This window comes from Hemibagrus wyckioides, linkage group LG03 (assembly GCF_019097595.1).
Source record: "Hemibagrus wyckioides isolate EC202008001 linkage group LG03, SWU_Hwy_1.0, whole genome shotgun sequence".
Taxonomy (NCBI): domain Eukaryota; kingdom Metazoa; phylum Chordata; class Actinopteri; order Siluriformes; family Bagridae; genus Hemibagrus; species Hemibagrus wyckioides.
In genome coordinates, this window is record NC_080712.1 from 23,228,105 (window position 1) to 23,248,523 (window position 20,419).

A 20,419-nucleotide genomic window follows, 5' to 3' on the forward strand; every position below is an offset into this window, starting at 1 on the left:
ATTATGTATTTTCATGTATTTAAATGAACCCTCCTTAAAGCTGGACATGTGAGATTTCAACTTTTTCAGCTGTAAGATGATGTTTGTGCGTTTGTTTAATAAGAATAATACTTGTTATTTTACAGAGCAGGCATATGAATGGGACTTTCATTGCAGTCTCCAGGACATGGGTTGTTTTTATTTTTATTTTATTTATTTAGTTTTTGGTGACAAACAGATCCATTTTCCAACTTGATTTTTCACTAAGAAAGATAAGAAGGTGAGACACAACCGTGTACATATTACAGCTGACATGTGAGCTGTAACTAGAACAGCGCCACCTAGTGGTCACGTTTGTGACTTTTGTAAACTGAATGTAGGTAAACAAAAAACATATTTTCCAGGTAACAGGTAATTTTACAAGTATAAAGTATAAATAGCTATGCATACTTTTTTTTGCTTTAATTTGGAACACTGATATCAGATATATCAGGAACATTATTCTTTTTGGTCCACTAGTCGCTGATGGGCTGCAAAACACAGATAGCCGATTCTGGCCAGGAGATTTCTTAATTCAGAAGCACTTATTCAGGAGAATCTTGTCTTATAAACACATCTAGACAACTGATGACTATTGATTTATGCTCTAACATGCAGTAAGTATGTTTGTTAATGTGTGGTGTGTATTATGCAATAATTCTCTTAATTTCTATGTTGCATGACATTTATGTTGTGGTAGTTCAATGTATTAGATACAAGTATCAAAATTCAGAAAATCTTTAATTCTGTACAGTTGTTTCCTTTTTACTTGGGATATAATTGTAAGATAGCAATTAAGATAAAGACATTGAGGGATGTGTGTGGGGGCATGTTTTTATATCTTTGTGGGAAACAAATGTCCTTAGAAGAATAGGCATAAAAAAAGCAAATTAAAAAACAAAACATTTTCTTTTGGTGACTGAAGTTAGGTGCAGACAGCAATAATCAATAATTCTGTGAATGAAAGGTCCTCTCAATAATAGTTAGACAGACTCTCTGGACTGTGTGTGTGTGTGTGTGTGAGTGTATTGTTGGCAGGTGAGCTTGGCATGGTGGATTTGCAGAGCTGTTGTCTGGATGCTTGTGCGGTCCAGACGGTGGCGGTGTCTTCTTTCCTGCAGGGCCCCTGCGCCGCCTGTGTTATGCATTTACACATGTACAGTAACAGCCCAGACATACGCACATCCTTTCAGACAATTGCACATTCTCATTCATTCACACTCCCCTCACTGACGCGTACTTTTAAACTTTACGAGGCTCGTATTAGAACAAGTAGAAGGTGGGACATTACCCATAGCTGTGGGCTGGTGACGTTGTTTGCATCATGAATACCAGGGATGAGAATGTAATAACATTCTTTTTAAATTTCCACCAGAACCTGTCAAGAGAGTGTGTTCTTATGAAAGTACATAACTTGGTCTATCTGTCTATCTCCTTCAAGTTTGCACACACAGGTCACCAGTGCAGTGTGGGGCAGGGGGGGAGTTGGGTTACATTCCTTCCATCAGGGCTGTGAAGCTGCCAGGCAGGTCACTCCCAGCTCAGTTCTCAACTCCAAACACTTCTCTCTCTCTCTCTCTCTCTCTTCTGTGTTGTCTTGTATGACTTGTATGCTGAGTTGGCAAAGATGGAAAAGAACACAGCAGTGTAGCATGTATGCTGGATTCTGTGACACATGTGTCTCTGTGTGTGTGTGTGTGTGTGTGTATGTGTGTGTTCAAGTGAGTGAGAAAGAGAGTGAGAAAGAAAAAAGAGTATGAATGTGGTTAGATTTTGGCCCTCACAGGCAGAACCTCCACCCAGTACTGTTTGGGTCTGACTCAGAACTTCTTAGACTATTGGAAATTCCCAGAATTCCTTGGGCAGCCTGGCCACAGCGTTCTGGGGCTCTGCAAAGTTCAGCCAATCCCCATGATTCCCGTCTCTAGTGAAGAGAATTGCAGCCTTAGATAACACTACCCAGTCTTTCTGGCTCTCTTCCTCTCCCTCATTCTGACACGCACAAGCGCACGTACATGGCCTTATCAGCAATGTGGGAACAATCTTTGCACTGGGCATTATATTATAGATATATTTTTATAATGTCTGGAATTCCATTCCTGCCTTTTTTCCTTAACTAATCCCTCTTCATCTATACATAATGGAATAATCTGAGATCATTTACATGATAAATACAGGAACAAAGTATGTAGCTTTATACACCATACTTGCAGGAAACCATTTGTAAAAAAAAAAAAATCATGCAGCAAATTGGCCATAATTTCACAATCCAACTGGACTGAGTCAGAAGTTGTGTCCAAAATGATGCACTATACATTATGCACTTGCACTGTGCACTATGTACTGTCTATCTACTGTCTAGCTTATGAATTTTAGAAGAGTGGTAACACTCAAATGGAACACTAATGTTCTTTTATTAACCAGAACTCAATGGCAATTGACGTCAAACATGATGTCATGTGACTCAACTAGCTTTAGCAGAATATGGTGAATTTTTCGGATGTTTAAATATAAATCTCAAAGTTTGGGGCTAATTTGTAAGAGATCTTGTCCCCCAGAATGTTGTCAGCCAATACCTGGTAGCCCTGCCCCTTTTCCCCTCCGCAAGCAAAGCTGTGACAATTGAGTGCATGTCAAAAGTTCACTTCAATTCCACACCAGTAATTGAGGTGAACTACTTATTTGAATTATCAGCATGTAAACACTAATCACCTTTTTTTCACATTTATTCTACAAAATGGTGAAGAATAATGTGTAACTATTTGATTTAGGACGCATATAGAAACTCACAGATATACCTAGTGTAATGCAACTGGACATACAAGGATATACAACACATGCAACAACACACACACACACACACACATATAACATTATGAGCACCAAGAGGTGAAGTGAATAACACTGATTATCTCCTCATCATGGCACCTGTTAGTGGGTGGGATATATTAGGCAGCAAGTGAACATTTTGTCCTCAAAGTTGATGTTAGAAGCAGGAAAAATGCACAAGAGTAAGGAGTTGAGCCAGGGCTAAATTGTGACTGGATCAGAGCATCTCCAAAACTGCAGCTCTTTTGGGGTGTTCCCGGTCTGCAGTGGTCAGTATCTATCAACAGTGGTATAAAGAAGGAACAGTGGTGAACCGGCAACAGGGTCATGGACGGCCAAGACTCACTGATGCACGTGGGGAGAGAAGGCTGGCCCGTGTGATTCAATCCAGCAGACGAGCTACTGTTGCTCAAATTGCTGAAGAAGTTAATGCTGGTTCTGATAGAAAGGTGATAGAATAGATTACTGATAGAATACATAGACAGGTCAGGGCTGTTTTGGCAGGAAAAGGGGGACCAACACAATATTAGGCAGGTGGTCATAATGTTATGCCTGATCAGTGTATAACATGACTATATAAGCCAGTGTCAAGTCAAGTCAAGTCAAGAAGCCTTTATTTCAACCATATATAGTTGACGCAGTACACAGTGAATTTAGACTATGTTTCTCCAGGACCCTAATGATATGTAAAACAACAGAGAGCTACAAAACACATACATACACACATCTGTATAGCATACCAAAACTAGTGCAAACCAGAACTAGACTGGCACATGCAGAGTGAAATATCAGGAAGGTGAATAAGCTGAATAAGACAGTAGTGTGGACACGGCCGATGGAAGGCAGACGGGCCAGGCCTGGCGGTACTCCTCACATCCCACACAGATGACACACAAGCTGCGTCACCGAAAGCTAAACTGTGAACAGAGCCGCTCCATTGTACTAGTCACCCACCACTTTATTCTGGTTTAGTCCCTCGCCAACAATTTATTCACACATCACAAACGTCTACAGTTAACAGTCTTGTATTCATCTCACTGATTATTTATGGAGCTCATGCGACACTGAGAATAAAGAACCATTTTACAGTGCAGATGAGAAGGACACTGGTGATATCAATAGTCTGTTCATCACAGGCAAAGTAGGGATAAATATATTAAATTCAATTTTATGCCATTGATATGGAGCTTCGAGAAAGGACGCAGACTTCTCAGGACATTCATTATTGTAAATTCAATCTGAGTCAAAATTATTCTACAATTAGATAATGAGTATTCCATGTGTGTGGACCATGTTTATGCTCCATAAAGACCGGTGGGGATATCTATCATTTACACACACACACACACACACACACACACACACAGATTTAGTGGTGTGTATTGATGAATTCTGAATTCTGGAGGTTCCCATCCTTTTGTGCCCCATGTAGGTATTAGGAATTGGCTTCAAATGGACATTATGAGGAGAGGGTACAGTGGCTTAGTGGTTAGCATGTTTGACAGACACATCCAAGGTTGTGGGTTTCCTACCTCTGCTGTGTGTGTGGAGCTCTCCCTGTTCTCAGGGGTTTCCTCTGTGTACTCCTACTGTTCTTTCTTCCCCAGTCCAGTGACGTGTTGTAGGCTGATTGGCATGCCTAAATTATCCATAATGTTTATGTGTGATTGTGCCCTGTGATAGATTGGCATCCTGTCTAGTGTGTACACTGCCTTGTGTCTTCTAGGATAGGGTCCAGGTTTCCCTGAAGCCCTGACCACTGAGAGAATATCTCCCAAATAAGACAATCTCAGATAGGATCTTAGCTAATCTGTTGATTTCTCTTTAAAAACAGTGTAAGGATGGACACAGGCACAACATGTGTATAAAAATGAGAGAATGAGGAGGCGCTTTTTCCCACAGGCCATTTGGGCCCTCAACCAGGACAACACCTAGAACTAGAGCTTGGACATTTCTGGACTTTTCTGCATAGCAGCCAATACCTCAACCAGATATATAATTGTATATTTAGGATAATCTAGCTTTAATGCAATAGGAACAATACAAAAAACTGAATAAAGTGAGTGACACAACACAATTGTGTACATGTTTGTTTTCTTGACTTCTGTTGTTCCACTGAATCACTTGATGTTGTTGAGGAACTAGTGGAGTCAGATGGCTGGAGGGAGAAATTTGTTCCTTTTTATTGTTGAGCTATGCTGGTGTCAGGACAGTGATAAAGGCTAAACTAACACATGCAGTCATCTTTAAATGTGCCGTGTCTGAATGTGACTCCCCAAAATATTTCAAAACATTACTTCTGGCTTCATAGTTAGAACAATATGTTAATTTGTAAGATAAATGAATAAATAAGTGAAACAGAAGAAGTGGTGAGTTTCTGTCATGACTTTATTTGTAATCTCTTATTGATAGCAGTCCCTAGTTGGAAAACCCTTTAGGTTACTGTTATTAGTACAATAATAATAATAAATCTGACAAATATTGCACTTTTACTATTTTTACTATTTCAGAGCTTCCTTAAGAAAAATCCAGTATTTGCTTAAAAATGAGTTGGACCAAGTGAGCAGGTAATGAGGGGTGTGATTGCTGAATGATGTCACTGAGGGTGGTCATGGAAAAGCTCAGGTAAGCCCACTGTGTCTCTCCTCGCACCTGAAACCCTCAGAGAAGACCAGCTATGGAACCTGCCAAGCCTCATCCACAGTTCTCTGACATGTACTCTGAAGTCATCGTCAGCTCAAGCGCAGGTAAGAATTATTTATTAGAGTGTTTCAGTGAGGCTTGTGTGCTTGCAAACGTTTTCCTAAGGCTTAAACTCCAACTTGATGTAATTCAACCGGCTCACTTTGGTTTCTCTTAGCATTTATGAATATATTCCATGACACCATTGGACACTAACTGATAAATAAATGTTATAAATGATTTCTCCTTATGTGCGTGATCTTACTGTTTTTGTTATATACAGTTCATATTTACATTACTATATAATGCACTGTGTTTAGTTCATATATATCCACTTTAATATTACTAAGGTTGCTGCTGTTATTGCATTTCTATCCATTATTTCTAATCATTTAGACATGGCAATCATAAAGATAATTCAATTTAAATGAGATTAAGTCCAGTACTGCCTGTCCCTCTACCTCCCATACTGACATTGTGGGAGGAAACCATTGCATCCAAGTCTGGCGATTTGACAAATTAGTCACTTTTTTTTAGCTTTTGTTCACTTAATCTTGTCTCAATCCTTTGGCCTCTGGTATCTCTCTCTCTCACGATATTGAGTTTAAGCAGCAAAGCCTACAGCCTATTGGGTTCCTGGCCTTTTGTTAGGAAACATTAATGCTTTAAATCCTTTCCCCTTTCGGACAACTGCCATTTGTGAGATGTGTTTTTGCAAACCAAAATTCCTCCAAAGTGTATATGGGACTTTGATTAATCTTTTTCCATCTTGTAATCAGATAGAAATGTGTACACGGATATTTTTTTTCACTTTCAGGAACATCTGTGACACAAAGGTTAATTTTTTTTCCAAAGTTTTCCTCTTCACTGTGTTGATTGCAGATGTTCAGGGTCCTCTTAAGAAAGAGACTTCGGGGCCTGAGAGCAGTGGGGATGTGGCCAGTCGAGTTAGACTCCACCCGTCTCCATCTCGCAGAAGACATCGAACCACCTTCAGCCATGAACAGCTGGAGCAGCTGGAGTTAGCTTTCAGGCACAACCATTACCCTGACATCTACTGCCGTGAGGAGCTGGCTCAACAAACTAAACTCAATGAGGCCCGCATCCAGGTTAGAGGGGTTCACATTTAACTAAATTCAATTCAAGCTTTCTTCCTAATATTGAATTAAAAAGCTTGCTCGAAAAAGCTTAGTCACAGCTTGTGTAGTTTGAAGGTGTTGTTTGAAGGTCAGCTCGCTCTATCTATCTATCTATCTATCTATCTATCTATCTATCTATCTATCTATCTATCTATCTATGATAATTTTCTAAACATTCTCTGTACACCATGAACACCATGCTGTCTACAAAGTACATTGCTTTTCGTTATAACTAAATTATTTTCTAAATTACTGATTTTGACTTTCCTGCATGATTAAATAAATATTTATAAAATATTCACTTTAGGTCTAATCCCAGCCTCTCAACCCTCTTTTTTTTTTTTTACCCCTGACCTCCCCAGGTTTGGTTCCAAAACCGTCGTGCCAAGCAGCGGAAACAGGAGCGTGCCACTCAGAAATCTCTGCAAGGAGGTTTGATGCCAGGACGTGGGGTTCTTCCAAGCAGTGCACGTGGTGGCATGACAAGACAGTATCAGTGCTCTCACTCCCTACCACACTTACCCAAATTTTCCTCAGTACTGCCCTCTGCTGATTTCTCCCCCCACACAGCTGCCAGCACTCAGCTGACCTGCCCTTCAGCTCCCACTGCTGCCCAGCCTGCCAGGCAGCATGAGGACTGGTACTGCCAGCTGAGGCACATTGGAGCGCCAGCCGCCAGCCTGCCCCACGCCTCGGTCTTTTCCCTGACCTCTATGCCAGCACTGGAGCCAGCCGTCCACTGGAACTAAAGTAGGCTGAAAGAGCGAAATCTAAAACCTCCCACTTTTTGACATTTGTTATTTTGCTTTTTAGTTTATTCAACCCACATACTGATATAACTGATAACCAAATAGTTTAACAGTAATGCTTGTGTGTTTTTTGTGTGTTGTTCCTGTCTGTACATTTCTCTCCTTTTTCTATATGAATATCAGGAAAAAAAAAAAGAGAGAAAATATTTTCACACATTTTTTTTATTACAGTTCCAAAACAGATGTTGTCTTGAAGATAATATACTTTTCTAAAACAAAAAAAAATAATAATTAATTCACACTTCATTCATAGACCCACAAGCATCAAAACTGTGAAAATAGAAATCAGTCTCGTTTACATTCGAAATAGTCTGATTGACCTAGAGTTCTGTTCACTTTATAGGAAATCCTCTTACCACCTGAACATGGGTTATGAAGCAATGCTACATTTCATTGGATAGTATATATTGATAGTATATACATTAATAACTACACATTTGTTTCAGAAATTTAGATAGAAATAAATTAGCCTTCGCATATGGTCATTGTTGTCTTTTTTCCCTGCTCATGAAGAACTCAAATCAAGCTCTGAATGCAACTAATAACAAAATGAATAACACATGACACATGATATGGGCTTGGATTACATTTGTGATAGAAATAATAATCAAGTAGTCTAGAAAAAGTTCCTTCATCAGTCTTGACTGAATGAAGACTAAAGTCTGTGTTTCCCAGTCGCAGTTACTTGCTGCACTTGTACAAGTAAGTGGTTTTCCTGTCCTCACACACCTGATAAAGTAAAAGCAAAACAATCCAGAATGAAACAGATTGATGCTCCAGCACTGGGACTGGGAAACATTTGTGAGATCAACAGCATATTACAGTAACAGCCAGGTTAATCACGCTGACAGACCCATATTTATCCTAATGATTCAGACCAAAAAGCAAAAACTGATGTTGAGAATTATGACAAATATGATCAGAAAGCAACACTCTTGAAACAGGCTTGAAACACAAAATAACACAAGAAGTGCAATTTGGCAAATATTTCTTGTCAGTTTTTGAAAGTCTATTAAGGAAAAAAAAAAAGGTCTCATTAAGGTAAGGAAGCAATTTTACCCCTTTTCATTACTTTGCATTAGAATGTTGCTTCAAAACACACTGCAGCAATAATAAAAAGAGGACACGTCTTCACAGCAAATGGATTTGGCAGGTTCATTCTGACACAAGTTGAGATTTCAGGCCATACATTGCTTCTCGTGTTATAATACAATCCATTTCACTTCATCCCACAGTTGATTCTGACAGGCTAAAGTGTGTTCAGTAGACCCTAGCTACTTAGATCCGATCCTTGTTGCATCATTGAATTTGAAGTGCTTTAAGAGTTCAAGAAAACGTGCTGAAACAGCAAAAAGACCAAGCTGTGTGCAACTACAAGCAGCCATTCAGTCTAAGAAACACTGTAGCTTTGCTGAGGATGGGTATATGCATACACCCAAATCACTGATTCACTGCATTCAGGTAGAGGTAATCAGAGCTCACAGTTAGGCAGCACACACTCCTCTATACTCCTCCATACCCACCACCACTCACACACATATATACACTCTCTCTCTCTCTCTCTCTCTCTCTCTCTCTCACACACACACACACACACACACACACACACAAACACCTCCACTGTTACTGGAGAGACTTTGCAAACTCTGCATAGTCGATGTAGCCATCGTTGTTTTTGTCATCATCCCGAAGGACTTGATCGATAATATTGATGAGGTCCTGCTCTTTCATTGGTGGACTGTTCTGGCCTTTCTCCTAGAAACCAGGAAGACATAACAGCAGGCATAAAGCATGAATCATGTTTAAAAACATTGAGTATTTGCCTGTCAATATATATAAAACAGACACACGCACTCTTTCTGTATGAGGAGCATGAGAGTCATCCACTGGTTTGCTGTATAAACCAATGAGCCAATAAATAAATATATATATATATATATATATATATATATATATATATATATATATATATATATATATATATAAATAAACCTGACAAGTAATAATCGACAATAATATTTTTAAAAAATTATTTTAAAAAAACCTCACAAAATCACTAAACAAAGAATTAAAGCATAAGCTGCTTTTTTACTCCAACATGACATTCCATGTTTAAAAAAAATAATTAAATAAAATAATCTGAAGAAATGGTCATATGTATGAACTATAAATTGTCTAACTGGTTTGTGTACACCTGGTTAAATCTCACCCTCCCCATTAGGATTATCTAAATGACACGATGCAGCTGGCTTTATGCGAGCATTACAAAAGCAAACAGTAGTAAGTGCAGGGAGCTTGAAACCACCCACCTCCTTGTGTACATGTGTAATTGCAGTGGCAAGCTCGAGCCCATCCAGCAGGTTGTTACCATCATAATCATGCATTTTGAAATAGTGAAGCTGCAGCTCTTGAGGAGTCATGTCCGACTCGGGCTTGTCGATCACCCCGTCTAAATGCTCCATGATGTGGCTGAAGGACAGAACAAAGCATCGATTAAACAAGAAGTATTAAGTAAATACGAATTTATTTTAACTCTGTGGAACTCTTGTTACACCCTTGTTGAAAAGGAAATACTTTACATCATGTTCTCAGCGCCTAAGCAAAGATAAGATCAGCTGCTAAGCTGTTTATTTTGCAGCAAGGCCATTTGGAAAGGGATCAAAGTTCAGTCTATATGCAAATATAACAAGGGACACCAAGACCCCACATTTTACGAGTAATCACAATCACCCATAAATTATTCAGCATTTGTTCTGTTACAGAAGCTCTTTTACACTTAATGTAGACAAACAGCACAGAGCATATTAACAACCATTTGTCTCATATCAGGCCACTGACTGAAAATGAGCACATTATATGAATAAGTTATTGATTTCTTCCCACTAACACTGGGCGTGAGCTGTGAAAAGTCCATAAATGGGACGCCAGTGCACACACATTCAAACACGCATTTACACATCCAGGCAATTTAGTGTAGCTAGTCCGCCTACATGTATGGGTTTAAGAGCTTGGAGGGAATCCCAGAACCAAGTGGAAGCCCACATGGACATGAGGAACTCCATGAAGAGAGTGACCTAAGCTCAGGTTTGAACCAGCAGCCATGGAGCTGTAAGCTGGCAACTTTATCCAGATCTACAGATTTTAGACATCTGGATTGACTCCTAAAACTGACCCACTGTTTATTTTGATGTGGACATACTTTTTAGCTTGTACATTGTTTTTATTTTCCCAAAAAACTTTTTATGGACCCTCATAACGCAAAATGTTGTATGTAGTCTTCCTTACTGAACATATCCAAGTAACATGGTGTTATGCTTTGCCATGCTTTGTTTTTCATGCTCTGTTAAAGTAGAGGTTCAACTCACTCTTTGTCCTGTACCATGTTCTTGTCCATGCGGGTGATGGGAGGTTGTGGGTTTTCTTGACCATGATGATCTCCGTGCGAGTGAACATAAAGCACACAACAGGACAGCAGCAGCACCAGGCAGCACCATAGCTGCCCCTTTGTGTACCCCATGATGGTTATGATGATGATGATGATGATGTCCTGTGAAAAGAAAAATGGACATCAATATCCCAACATATCCATGCTCACAAGGCCATCTTGAAATAAGTCATTGTGTAGCTGCATGCAAATCCAGATGTTTACAGCTTTTTGGCTTGAGCTGAGCTGGGTTTTGGACAGCTTGTGATGTGTATGAAGAATGCAGGGCCCAGTGAAATCAGTGAACATCTGCATGTAGTCGAGAACCTAAACATCTGGCTACAGTAAACTAAAAGGTTCATTTGGACAAATTAGTCAATTAACACAACAGGCCATTTATCCTTTATGAAGTCCCTCAATGACGACTTTAGCTGAGATTACTGAGTTCAGGAAATCTATGTGTATTCCTCGTAATTAGAGCGCAATGCCGATTCCCTCACCTGTTTCTGAAGTCCGAGTGTATTCCTAAACACTTGCAGATTCTTATCCCAAAGTGATCAGTTAACAACTCACAACCGTACTGACCACACATTTATAGTCCTCTTCGCTTGCCGTAGTTCCCTTTCACCTTCTGGACACGACAGCTAATTCTGATTGGATGCTAATAGCGCGTCACACTGGTGCGGGAGGAAAATCTGCGACGCGTTTTCTTTTCCCCACCCGTTTTCCGACAGAACGCCCGCTTTCCTTCGCCATAGTTAGTACGTAAGGTGAGATGATTGGTTCAAATAAGCCGTCAAAGTAATATTGACCAATGGCAGCGCAGAAAGCGAGTTCGTGGGAACTGATTTTAGGAATCACAAAGTGGTTTTGTGAGTCGATTCCATATAAAAATGTTGTCGATTCTAGTCAACAACAGTAAACCATAAAATAAAATAAAAGAAAGAAAACAAAACTTTACAAATTGTAGTGTTTTCGGAGCCAGGTCACTCAGGGACGGCATCATTATATAAAATCGTCTACAAACTTTTGGAGTCGACTCTGGAGTCGACTCACTATTACCTGTTAAACTAGGAGTCGACTCCAAGTCACGTGCGTTATAATCCACGCTGGGACGAATGAGTGTAACTACGGATGCGGATATTCGCGAGACTGATTTTAATAACAGTCTAGTCAGTCAGTAGCCTGTCGATTCATCCAAATGGCAAACCTGTGCAAAGAAAACGAGACTGCGAAATCTCTTTTCCGCCGCCTGGAGGTTCAATTTACGATGTTGTATGCAATCTAGCTATATAATAGTATAGAATCCTTTAGGATGCCGTGCAACCTGTAGCTGACAGAACAGTACCCTGTAGTACCCTATAGGTTGTTATTTGTTATTTCAAACAATAAAATAGTTAAGTGGCTTTTGAAGCATACTTCTAAACAGCATATTATATGACATATTTATATTTATACCTTAGTCTTTCATACATTATTATTTTGACGAGTATTTGGATTTAGGGTTTGACGCACTCCAAAATCAAGAAAGACAATAATTCAATTTGTCCACAAGATGGCGCCAATGTCAAAATAACACCAATAATATGCTGTAGCGATGACCACAGTGCATTTAGACAGAACTTGGTTTTTGGAGGCAGGCTTTGATGTTTAGATGTTTAAGAGAGAGAAGTAAAAGCAAAAAAATTAAAAAAAAATAAAATAAAACAACATCCAATATCTGTTCATGGTTTGCCCCTCCACCCTGATCCTCCCTGTTATCTTACTTAATTTAATTACCCTAAGCCCTGTAAGTACTCTATGTAACAAACCCTTTAGAAAGCTTTGCTAGAAAAACACTTCGTAGCAGTCTGATATTTCTTTTAGCCAGTGTGAAGATCATAGTTCATCAAGGCTATTAATATACACTCGGTGGCCACTTTTATTAGGTATGCCTAATTTACACAAACGTACCATCTATCATTTAAAAAGTCAAAGCTTTTTGTGTGTTGAAAGTGCCCATGGCAGTAAGAATCTCCTAAACACTATATGCTGTATGAATGTCTAGATTTGGAAAACTGTGAAATAATGTGTGCATAAATGTAGATGTTAGGGGAAGCATCATTTCAACTTCACTTCTTTGTTGGACTGAAAACAATAGAATCATCCAACAGAGCGTGACTCCCCTGGCACTGGTAGTCTATAAAGTCTCTGTTTTGATTGTTGATTTCTGAACAAGATTTCAGAGAACAGACGTTTGTTATTAAATACTGTGTATAAATATATTGACCCACCATGCAGCAGTCGCTGAGATCTCATTTCTTCCCATCCTCATGTTGAATATTAACTGAAGCTCTTGACCTGTATCTGCATGATTTTATGCCACATGTTTGGATGAACTGATAACTGCACGAACAAGCAGGTGTACATGTGTACCTAATAAAGTGGCCAGTGTGTGTAGGGGAGATGAGAAGGTTGTCATACTGAGGCAAAAACTTGAAAGTTAAGTAGCTGATTTTATGTAATGAGACCAATTACCTGCATGCATGTGGTCAGAGTCACTTGAATCAGAGGCGAGCAAAATAGTGCGTCAAGTTTTATGTAATTTAACGTTTGTTGGGTATGTATGCACAAAATTGTATTTTTACGTTGTAAATGCCTTTAGACATTTTAGTTACAGTCCTAGCTTTGAGATGGAGTCACCATTACCACACATGTCAGTTTGGGGCAAGTTATCACAAAGGCTTTGGTGTAAGTTGTCATATGTATCAGATATAATAACATGCCCTGGTACAGTATACACTGATTAGGCATAACATTGTGTTGGTCCTTCTTTTGCTGTCAAAACAGCCCTGACCCATCATGCACTGTGTATTTTGACACCTTTCTATCAGAACCAGCATTAACTTTTTCAGCAATCTGACCAACAGTAGCTTGTCTGTTGGATCGGATCACATGGGCCAGCCTTCGCTCCCCACGTCAATGAGCCTTGGCCGCCCATGACCCTGTCAGCGGTTCACCACTGTTCTTTCCTTGGACCACTTTTGATAGATACTGACCACTGCAGACTGGGAACACCCCACAAGAGCTGCAGTTTTGGAGATGCTCTGATCCAGTGGTCTAGCCATCACAATTTGGCCCTTAGTCAAACTCGCTCAAATCCTTACGCTTGCCCATTTTTCCTGCTTCTAACATCAACTTTGAGGACAAAATGTTCACTTGTTGCCTAATATAGCCCACCCACTAACAGGTGCCATGATGAAGAGATAATCAGTGTTATTCACTTCACCTGTCAGTGGTCATAATGTTATGCCTGATCAGTGTATAATCTATATAACCTATAGTATGACACATTCTCAAAGTCATTATGCCACTCATCCTCATTCAGATCTGGCTCCATTGGTTCTTTGAATTAGGTTGTACTCGGATTTGAATTGTAAACATGGTGGGAATGCCTCCTCTGCCAACAAGACTAGTCTTTACAGACATTTGACCTTTCTGTGACTTTGACCCTGTCTGGATCTATACTAAAGTCCAGTCTGTTCATCTGCTGCTTACAGTGATACAATTCCATATAAAATCCTATGTGTTAAAAAAACTTCACTATTTACGGTGAATTGTGTGTTAGAAAAAATCATTACATAAAAGTGTTACAACATACTATATTATACATAACTATATTCTTTTATTTACTATGACATTTACTCCACTGAAAGGTACCATGCACCAGAAAGAATGAACAAGTGTGTCAGCATGCCCCAATCTGCCCTAATTTGCCCCAATGTAATTGCTATTATTTAAACTGTTGGAGTTTTAATCACTATGATTATAGATAATATAATAAGTTAATATTCACTGTTTAAGTTGAATGTCTTTATTACTTTATAGTTATAAGGCTAAACTTTTATTATAAATAGTTATAAACTATTATTATAAGCTATTCTAGCTATTATTGAGTCTGTATAAATCAGAGGGATAGTTTTGCTGAGAAATGTCCAATAAGTAGTACTAGAGGACATTTTTCCCAAGGGGAGATCGAACCTAGTGCCGCCTCCAAAGTGCCAGTAGTGGACTTTCCTGTCGCAGTACGCATGCTCAGTAGTCGCTCGCCGCACTCGGGACAGTGTGCGGTGCGCGCTTGGGTCAGTGCGCATGTCCACTGCTCACCGCGGTCTGCCGTGTGACAGTGTGCAGTCAATCCACGGGTGTCGGAAGGACCGAGGGAGCTCTCCGGGATGTCTTCAAGACTTTCCCTGTCTCTGTACCGTCTGGAAGCGGAGATCGAGCGTTGTCGGGCCGAGTGCCAGTGGGACAGACTCCCGACTCTGGTGGAGCAACTCGCGGCTGCTCGCTTCCATGAGGACGGTAAGTGATGGACAGAAAGATGAAGATGACATTTGTGCCATAGTGCTGCTCTGTGCGTGTGTGTATGTGTGTGTGTGTGTGTGAGAGAGAGTGTGTTTTTATTACATTCTTCCGTGTGAACTTTGTTCTGTATTGGGAAACTCCTATCAGGCGCAGTTGCTTCCCGTGTGACACAAGTGTCAGAAGTGTGTTGTGTTTTCGTAACTGCGTTTAAAAGAAGTAAAAGTGATGCAAAAATACTTTTACTGGTGCATGTTGCCTCTTGTAATGTGTGTAAACAATGAAAAGAATGTTATGTGACATCTCAGTTTGACATATGTTGCACAGGACAGAAAACACACTGACACACACACACACACACACACACTATCTCTCTCTCTCTCTCTCTCTCTCTCTCTCTCTCTCTCTGTCTCTCTCTCTCACACACACACACATTACTGTATGTATATTACTGTAGTTAAACAATACAGTGATATTTGATCTAACAGCTGTACACAAGGGAAAATGTGTCAGAACATGTAGACCCAATAGTGCTCCAAGTGCATAACTTGATGCAGCACAGTAGTATTAAATGCCGTCAAAGCCTTGGGGTAATAGAGTAAAAAACGGTGACCAGAAAACAACGCAGGATCGCATCCATTTAAGTGATGCTGTGGGAGGACTGGAGGAGTCAAGACTGCACATTCCCGAGTGTTAAGCTTCATAATATGTGCTCACACTCACAACAATTATTTTGCTCAGAACACTGGGTCTCGCAAAAGTACTTTATGCCTTTTAAACAACATCATGTAACTATAACAAGATGAATACCATTTTCAAAAGACTTTCTTAGGTTGCCTAATTATCCAAATTACTTTACAAGGAATTGATGTAATTTAATTTTGCAGTGTGCTCTGCTTGGTTGTGGCAAACTGGGTGTCTTTTGAAATCCAAAAACACACAACTAGCAAAGGGTTGAATTTATTTACCTCTTTTGCTTAGTTTGTTCTGCTTCATCACTTTTGTTTACTGCTTTAAGAAACATAGTCAGTGATGCGTGATGTGGTTGATATCGCATGTAAGCTCTGATTACTAGTTACAAATGATCGTTACAGAAAATGTTACAAAGCTGCATTTTAGAGCTGCGGATCGGCTGAATGTCCTCACAGTTTCAAAAATACTTTTGTATCATTATGGGAGCATCTGATCCTCCACAAAGTGCTAAAATATTTGCATGACTATCTTGGTGAGGTACTGCCATTAACTTGGGTGTTAGTGTAGATAAGTATGCCATTGTTTTTTCTTTAGTTTAAGATTAAGTTGTAGGTTTTTCTGGAGATTTTGTGCATTTTCTTTTTGTTAAAAAAAGACATTTTCCATAGGGACCTACTAAATGTGAACACTAGGGCAAATTTGTCATCTGTTCCTGTTGTTGTGGGGACATACAGGTCCTACACACTGCTTAATGCACGCACAACACCCAAGCATGCATGACCATTCACCTTGCTAAAGTAAACAAAACTAACATGATTAGCCTCAGCAGTGTGATGCCTGTTATTATTCCAAACAATGTAATGTAGAACAAAATCCACAACGTACAAACAATGCTGTGTTATATGCTCCAACACTGCTGCTGTGGTGTATAATAATATAGCCAGCTTGGTCACAAACACTTCAGCTGAAAATGTCAATGTTGTGTCCAACACAAAACTCTGAAATACAAAAACACTGTATTTTCCTGTTAAAGGAGCACAATATAACTTTAGAGCCTTCTGCAGCCTGCAAGGAGAATTGCAATGGCAGTGAGAACCTTCAAGACTCTACAGTCTTCCAGCTGTGGTCTGGTCTAGTTTCACTTTTATTAAAATCTACACAGGAGCCTTAAAGGAAAGTACTGTAGAGAAATCAAGTGTAAGGACGCACTCGAGGCGGGTTGATCTGAATCCATATTCAGAACTTTATTCATAAATCGGCAGGCAATACTTGTAGTAAGTGTGGATATGCGAAAGGGTCAAAACGGGCAAACAACACAATCTAGAAACCAAAACCAAATCGCAAAACCGAAACTCAAAGTCGAAAGGGAAACAGGCAAGGATCATACACAATCTATCTAGACAATATTCTGGAAATGCTCTGTATGCACTCAGAGAGAATGATACTTCTCAGGGAACAAAGGGCTGTAAGCTGTTTATATACCCCGGCACCGGAAATCAGTTCATGATGTCAAAACTCGGGTGATGGTTCCTTCTGGCATTCTGGATCTGGATCAAGTTCCTGCCATTTATAAAATAGCAGTGAAATTTGATGTCTAGATACACTTACAATGACAAACTACACCTTTAACAAACTGCACACTTTGTGGAAGAAGTACAATGATCAACCATACCATCACAACTACCTGCCAAATACTGTGTCAGTCCCATTTGTGCACCTAAATCAGCTCTGACACATCAAGGCCAAGACTTCACAAGACCTCTAAACGTGTGCTGCAGTGTCTCATCCTGTAAGTTCTGAAGTGGGGTTCTATGGATTGAACTTGTTCGTCCACCACATCCCACAGATGCCTGATTGAACTGAGATCTGGGGAATTTGGAAGTCAAGTAAACACCTTAAACATTTTGTCATGTTCCTCAAACCATTCCTGAACGATTATTGCAGTGTGTCATGGAGCATTATCCTGCTGAATGAGGCCACTTCCATTATAATACTGTTACCATAAAGTGGTGCGCTTGGTCTGCAAACAATGTTTAGGTAGGTGGTACATGTCAAACTAACATCCACGTAAATGTCAAGACCCAACGTTTCCCAGCAGAACAATGCCTAGAGCATCACACTGCCTCTGCTGGCCTGTCTTCTTCCCATAATGCATCCTGGTGCTATCTTTTATGCAACTCCATGGTTCAGTTCTGATGCTCACATGCCCATTGTAGATGCTTTCAGCGGTAGACAAGTGCCAGCCTGGGCACTGCAGCATAGCCTACATCCCATACACAGCAATCTGTAATGCACTGAGTGTTCTGACACCTTTCTATAATAGCCAGCGCTAACCTTTTCAGCAGTTTGTCCTACTGTAGCTCTTCTACAGGCTTGTCTTCACTACCCAAGCACATCAGTGAGCCTTGTATGCCCATAACCTTGTTGCTGATTCACAGTTGTCTTTATTGGGCTGCTTGTGGTAGGTAGTAACCGCTGCATACTGGAAACACCATACAAGACGTGTTGTTTTGGAGATGCTCTGACTCAGTCTTCTGTCACAATTTGGCTCTTATAAAAGTCACTCAGATCCATTTTTCCTGCTTCCACCGCATCAGAGAACTGACTCACTTGATGTCTAATATATCCCAACTTTTCACAGTTATAATTAATATTATTCACTTCATTTCTCAGTGGTTTTGATGTTATGGCTAATTAGTGTATACGTTCACGTGGTGGGTCAGTGCCCAGTGTTCTGATACATAATCTTTTCAGTTAGAAAGTGTGGCTGTTTGTCAATGAAGTCATGTAATTACTGAAAACAGACATACTGAAAACAGACATATTCAGAATGTAAATAAGCTAATAGTTTGTGAATTTTATCCTTTCACTTGCAGTCAAGTCATTTTCAGTATCCCTCTGGATCAGGGAGTCTGTCATTGCTGTGAGTGTGATATAAATGTGTTATAATCTTTCAGATCGTTCACTGCTCAACTTCAAACTCTACAAATTGCCTAGACTTCCTACTGTTTGGCTTTTTTGCGCATAATTTGTTGTGCCTCTTAAGTTAATGCCTCTAAAACTATTGAAAAAAGTTGAAAAGGTGATATTAACCTCATATATGACATCAATTCAATGCACTGTTGGACATACCAGACTTCAGTGTAGAGGTGTAAGAACCTGAACCAAACAGGAAACCCATAATATATACAAAATCTGTACACAAGGAAAAAGAACATTTCAAAATGTCTTCTGGTTTAGCTTTGTATTTGTGCCAAAACAAACACAACTGAAGTCATTAAATGTCATTAGAATGTTAGCAGACTCTCAGCTCCAAGATATCTTGGAAAAAAAGCAAAGCAAGCTTAACAACCAGTGCGGTTTCTATCAGAATTGTTCACGTGGAGCTCAGCAATACAATGGAGACCTGTGACTACATGTCTCTGTAAGAATAAAGTGGTGCATGTGTGCTGATTTAGGATTCGATTTCTTAAGCCTGATATATTTTGTTTTTAAAAGATGGCCAGAAAGAAATCTGCTTGCGCTTAAAGACACTTTATTTAATATTTAATTGGGAATTATATAGAATGCAGCACTAAACATGTTTGGTAATATTTGTTGATGATTAAAATTGCATTTGTGGCATGAATTGGATAATATTTTTATGTATCATTCCAGAACGGTGTAATTCATTCATTAACTCATTTTGCCCAAAGACCTATTAAATACTATCAGCCTTTGCCTGTTTTTGTAAAATATTTTACTGTACATATTTTGTTAAATAGTGTATTGTGGTTTATTTTAGTGTAAGGCCCCTTTCTGCCACTACCTATCTATTCAACACTCATGCTTAGTTAATCAGCTGATATTGTTCTTTGTAATCCTTTATAATTTCATGACACCCATTTGATTTGTACGTTTTAGTCTTTTATTGAAAAGGCTTATCTATAATTCACAAAATGTGAACCTTACAATTGCCATAAAATATTACACAATATAGTATAGTATTACAATATTAATATAAAAAACATGTTTTCAGATTTGGACTCATACAAAAATGAATTCTCTCTTTCTCTCTCTCTCTCTCTCTCTCTCCCATGGCTTGTGAAGATGACTATGGGTTGCTGCTCCAGGCTGAGGCTCTTTTGGAAAATTGCCTGCTAGAGAACGTGGCTCTTCTTCGGAGCTCCACCCCTCTGTCTGAACACACTCAACCCAAATTAGCCCAAGCCAAAGGCCATTTGAACAGTCTACTCAGCAGAGGACGGCTGGAGGTGTGTCACAGTCTCGTCATTGTCAGATGCTGTACACACAATACATGCGTGTGTTAGTTATAGTCATAGTCTTTCACTGAAATATAATCATTGTGAACTGAACAGTAGTGTTATAGAAGCGTCTTTATATGTAACATCTACTCTTATATATAACTATCTATAACTGGTTGTTAAATACACATGGTTGTGGGCATTATCTCATTAAGGGCCATATAACCACACAATTCT

The 20,419-nt window shown here is 39.5% G+C and overlaps 3 protein-coding genes across 5 annotated transcripts in view; 2 read left to right on the plus strand and 1 right to left on the minus strand.

Moving 5' to 3' along the window:
* The first annotated feature begins 3,191 nt into the window (after positions 1-3,191).
* Positions 3,192-7,958, plus strand: prop1 (PROP paired-like homeobox 1). Its single transcript, XM_058386348.1, has 3 exons — positions 3,192-5,594; positions 6,412-6,638; positions 7,031-7,958. The coding sequence occupies exons 1-3, from the start codon at positions 5,525-5,527 to the stop codon at positions 7,415-7,417; spliced, it is 684 nt and encodes a 227-aa protein (XP_058242331.1). The 5' UTR covers positions 3,192-5,524; the 3' UTR covers positions 7,418-7,958.
* mcfd2 (multiple coagulation factor deficiency 2, ER cargo receptor complex subunit) lies at positions 7,624-11,558 on the minus strand. The gene is made up of 4 exons (XM_058386349.1): positions 11,402-11,558; positions 10,843-11,024; positions 9,787-9,946; positions 7,624-9,232 (listed from the first exon to the last, which is right to left on the minus strand). The coding sequence occupies exons 2-4, from the start codon at positions 10,992-10,994 to the stop codon at positions 9,101-9,103; spliced, it is 444 nt and encodes a 147-aa protein (XP_058242332.1). The 5' UTR covers positions 10,995-11,024; positions 11,402-11,558; the 3' UTR covers positions 7,624-9,100.
* Positions 11,559-14,968: 3,410 nt separating this feature from the next.
* ttc7a (tetratricopeptide repeat domain 7A) overlaps positions 14,969-20,419 on the plus strand; it is a 29,243-nt gene continuing 23,792 nt past the window's right edge. The window contains exons 1-2 of one of the 3 annotated variants that reach the window (XM_058385950.1): positions 14,969-15,245; positions 20,028-20,191. In XM_058385950.1, coding sequence (XP_058241933.1) covers positions 15,116-15,245; positions 20,028-20,191 — 294 coding nt within the window. In that variant the 5' untranslated portion in view covers positions 14,969-15,115. The remainder of the gene's footprint in view (positions 15,246-20,027; positions 20,192-20,419) is intronic. The other 2 variants (XM_058385949.1, XM_058385948.1) reach the window with 2 other exon arrangements.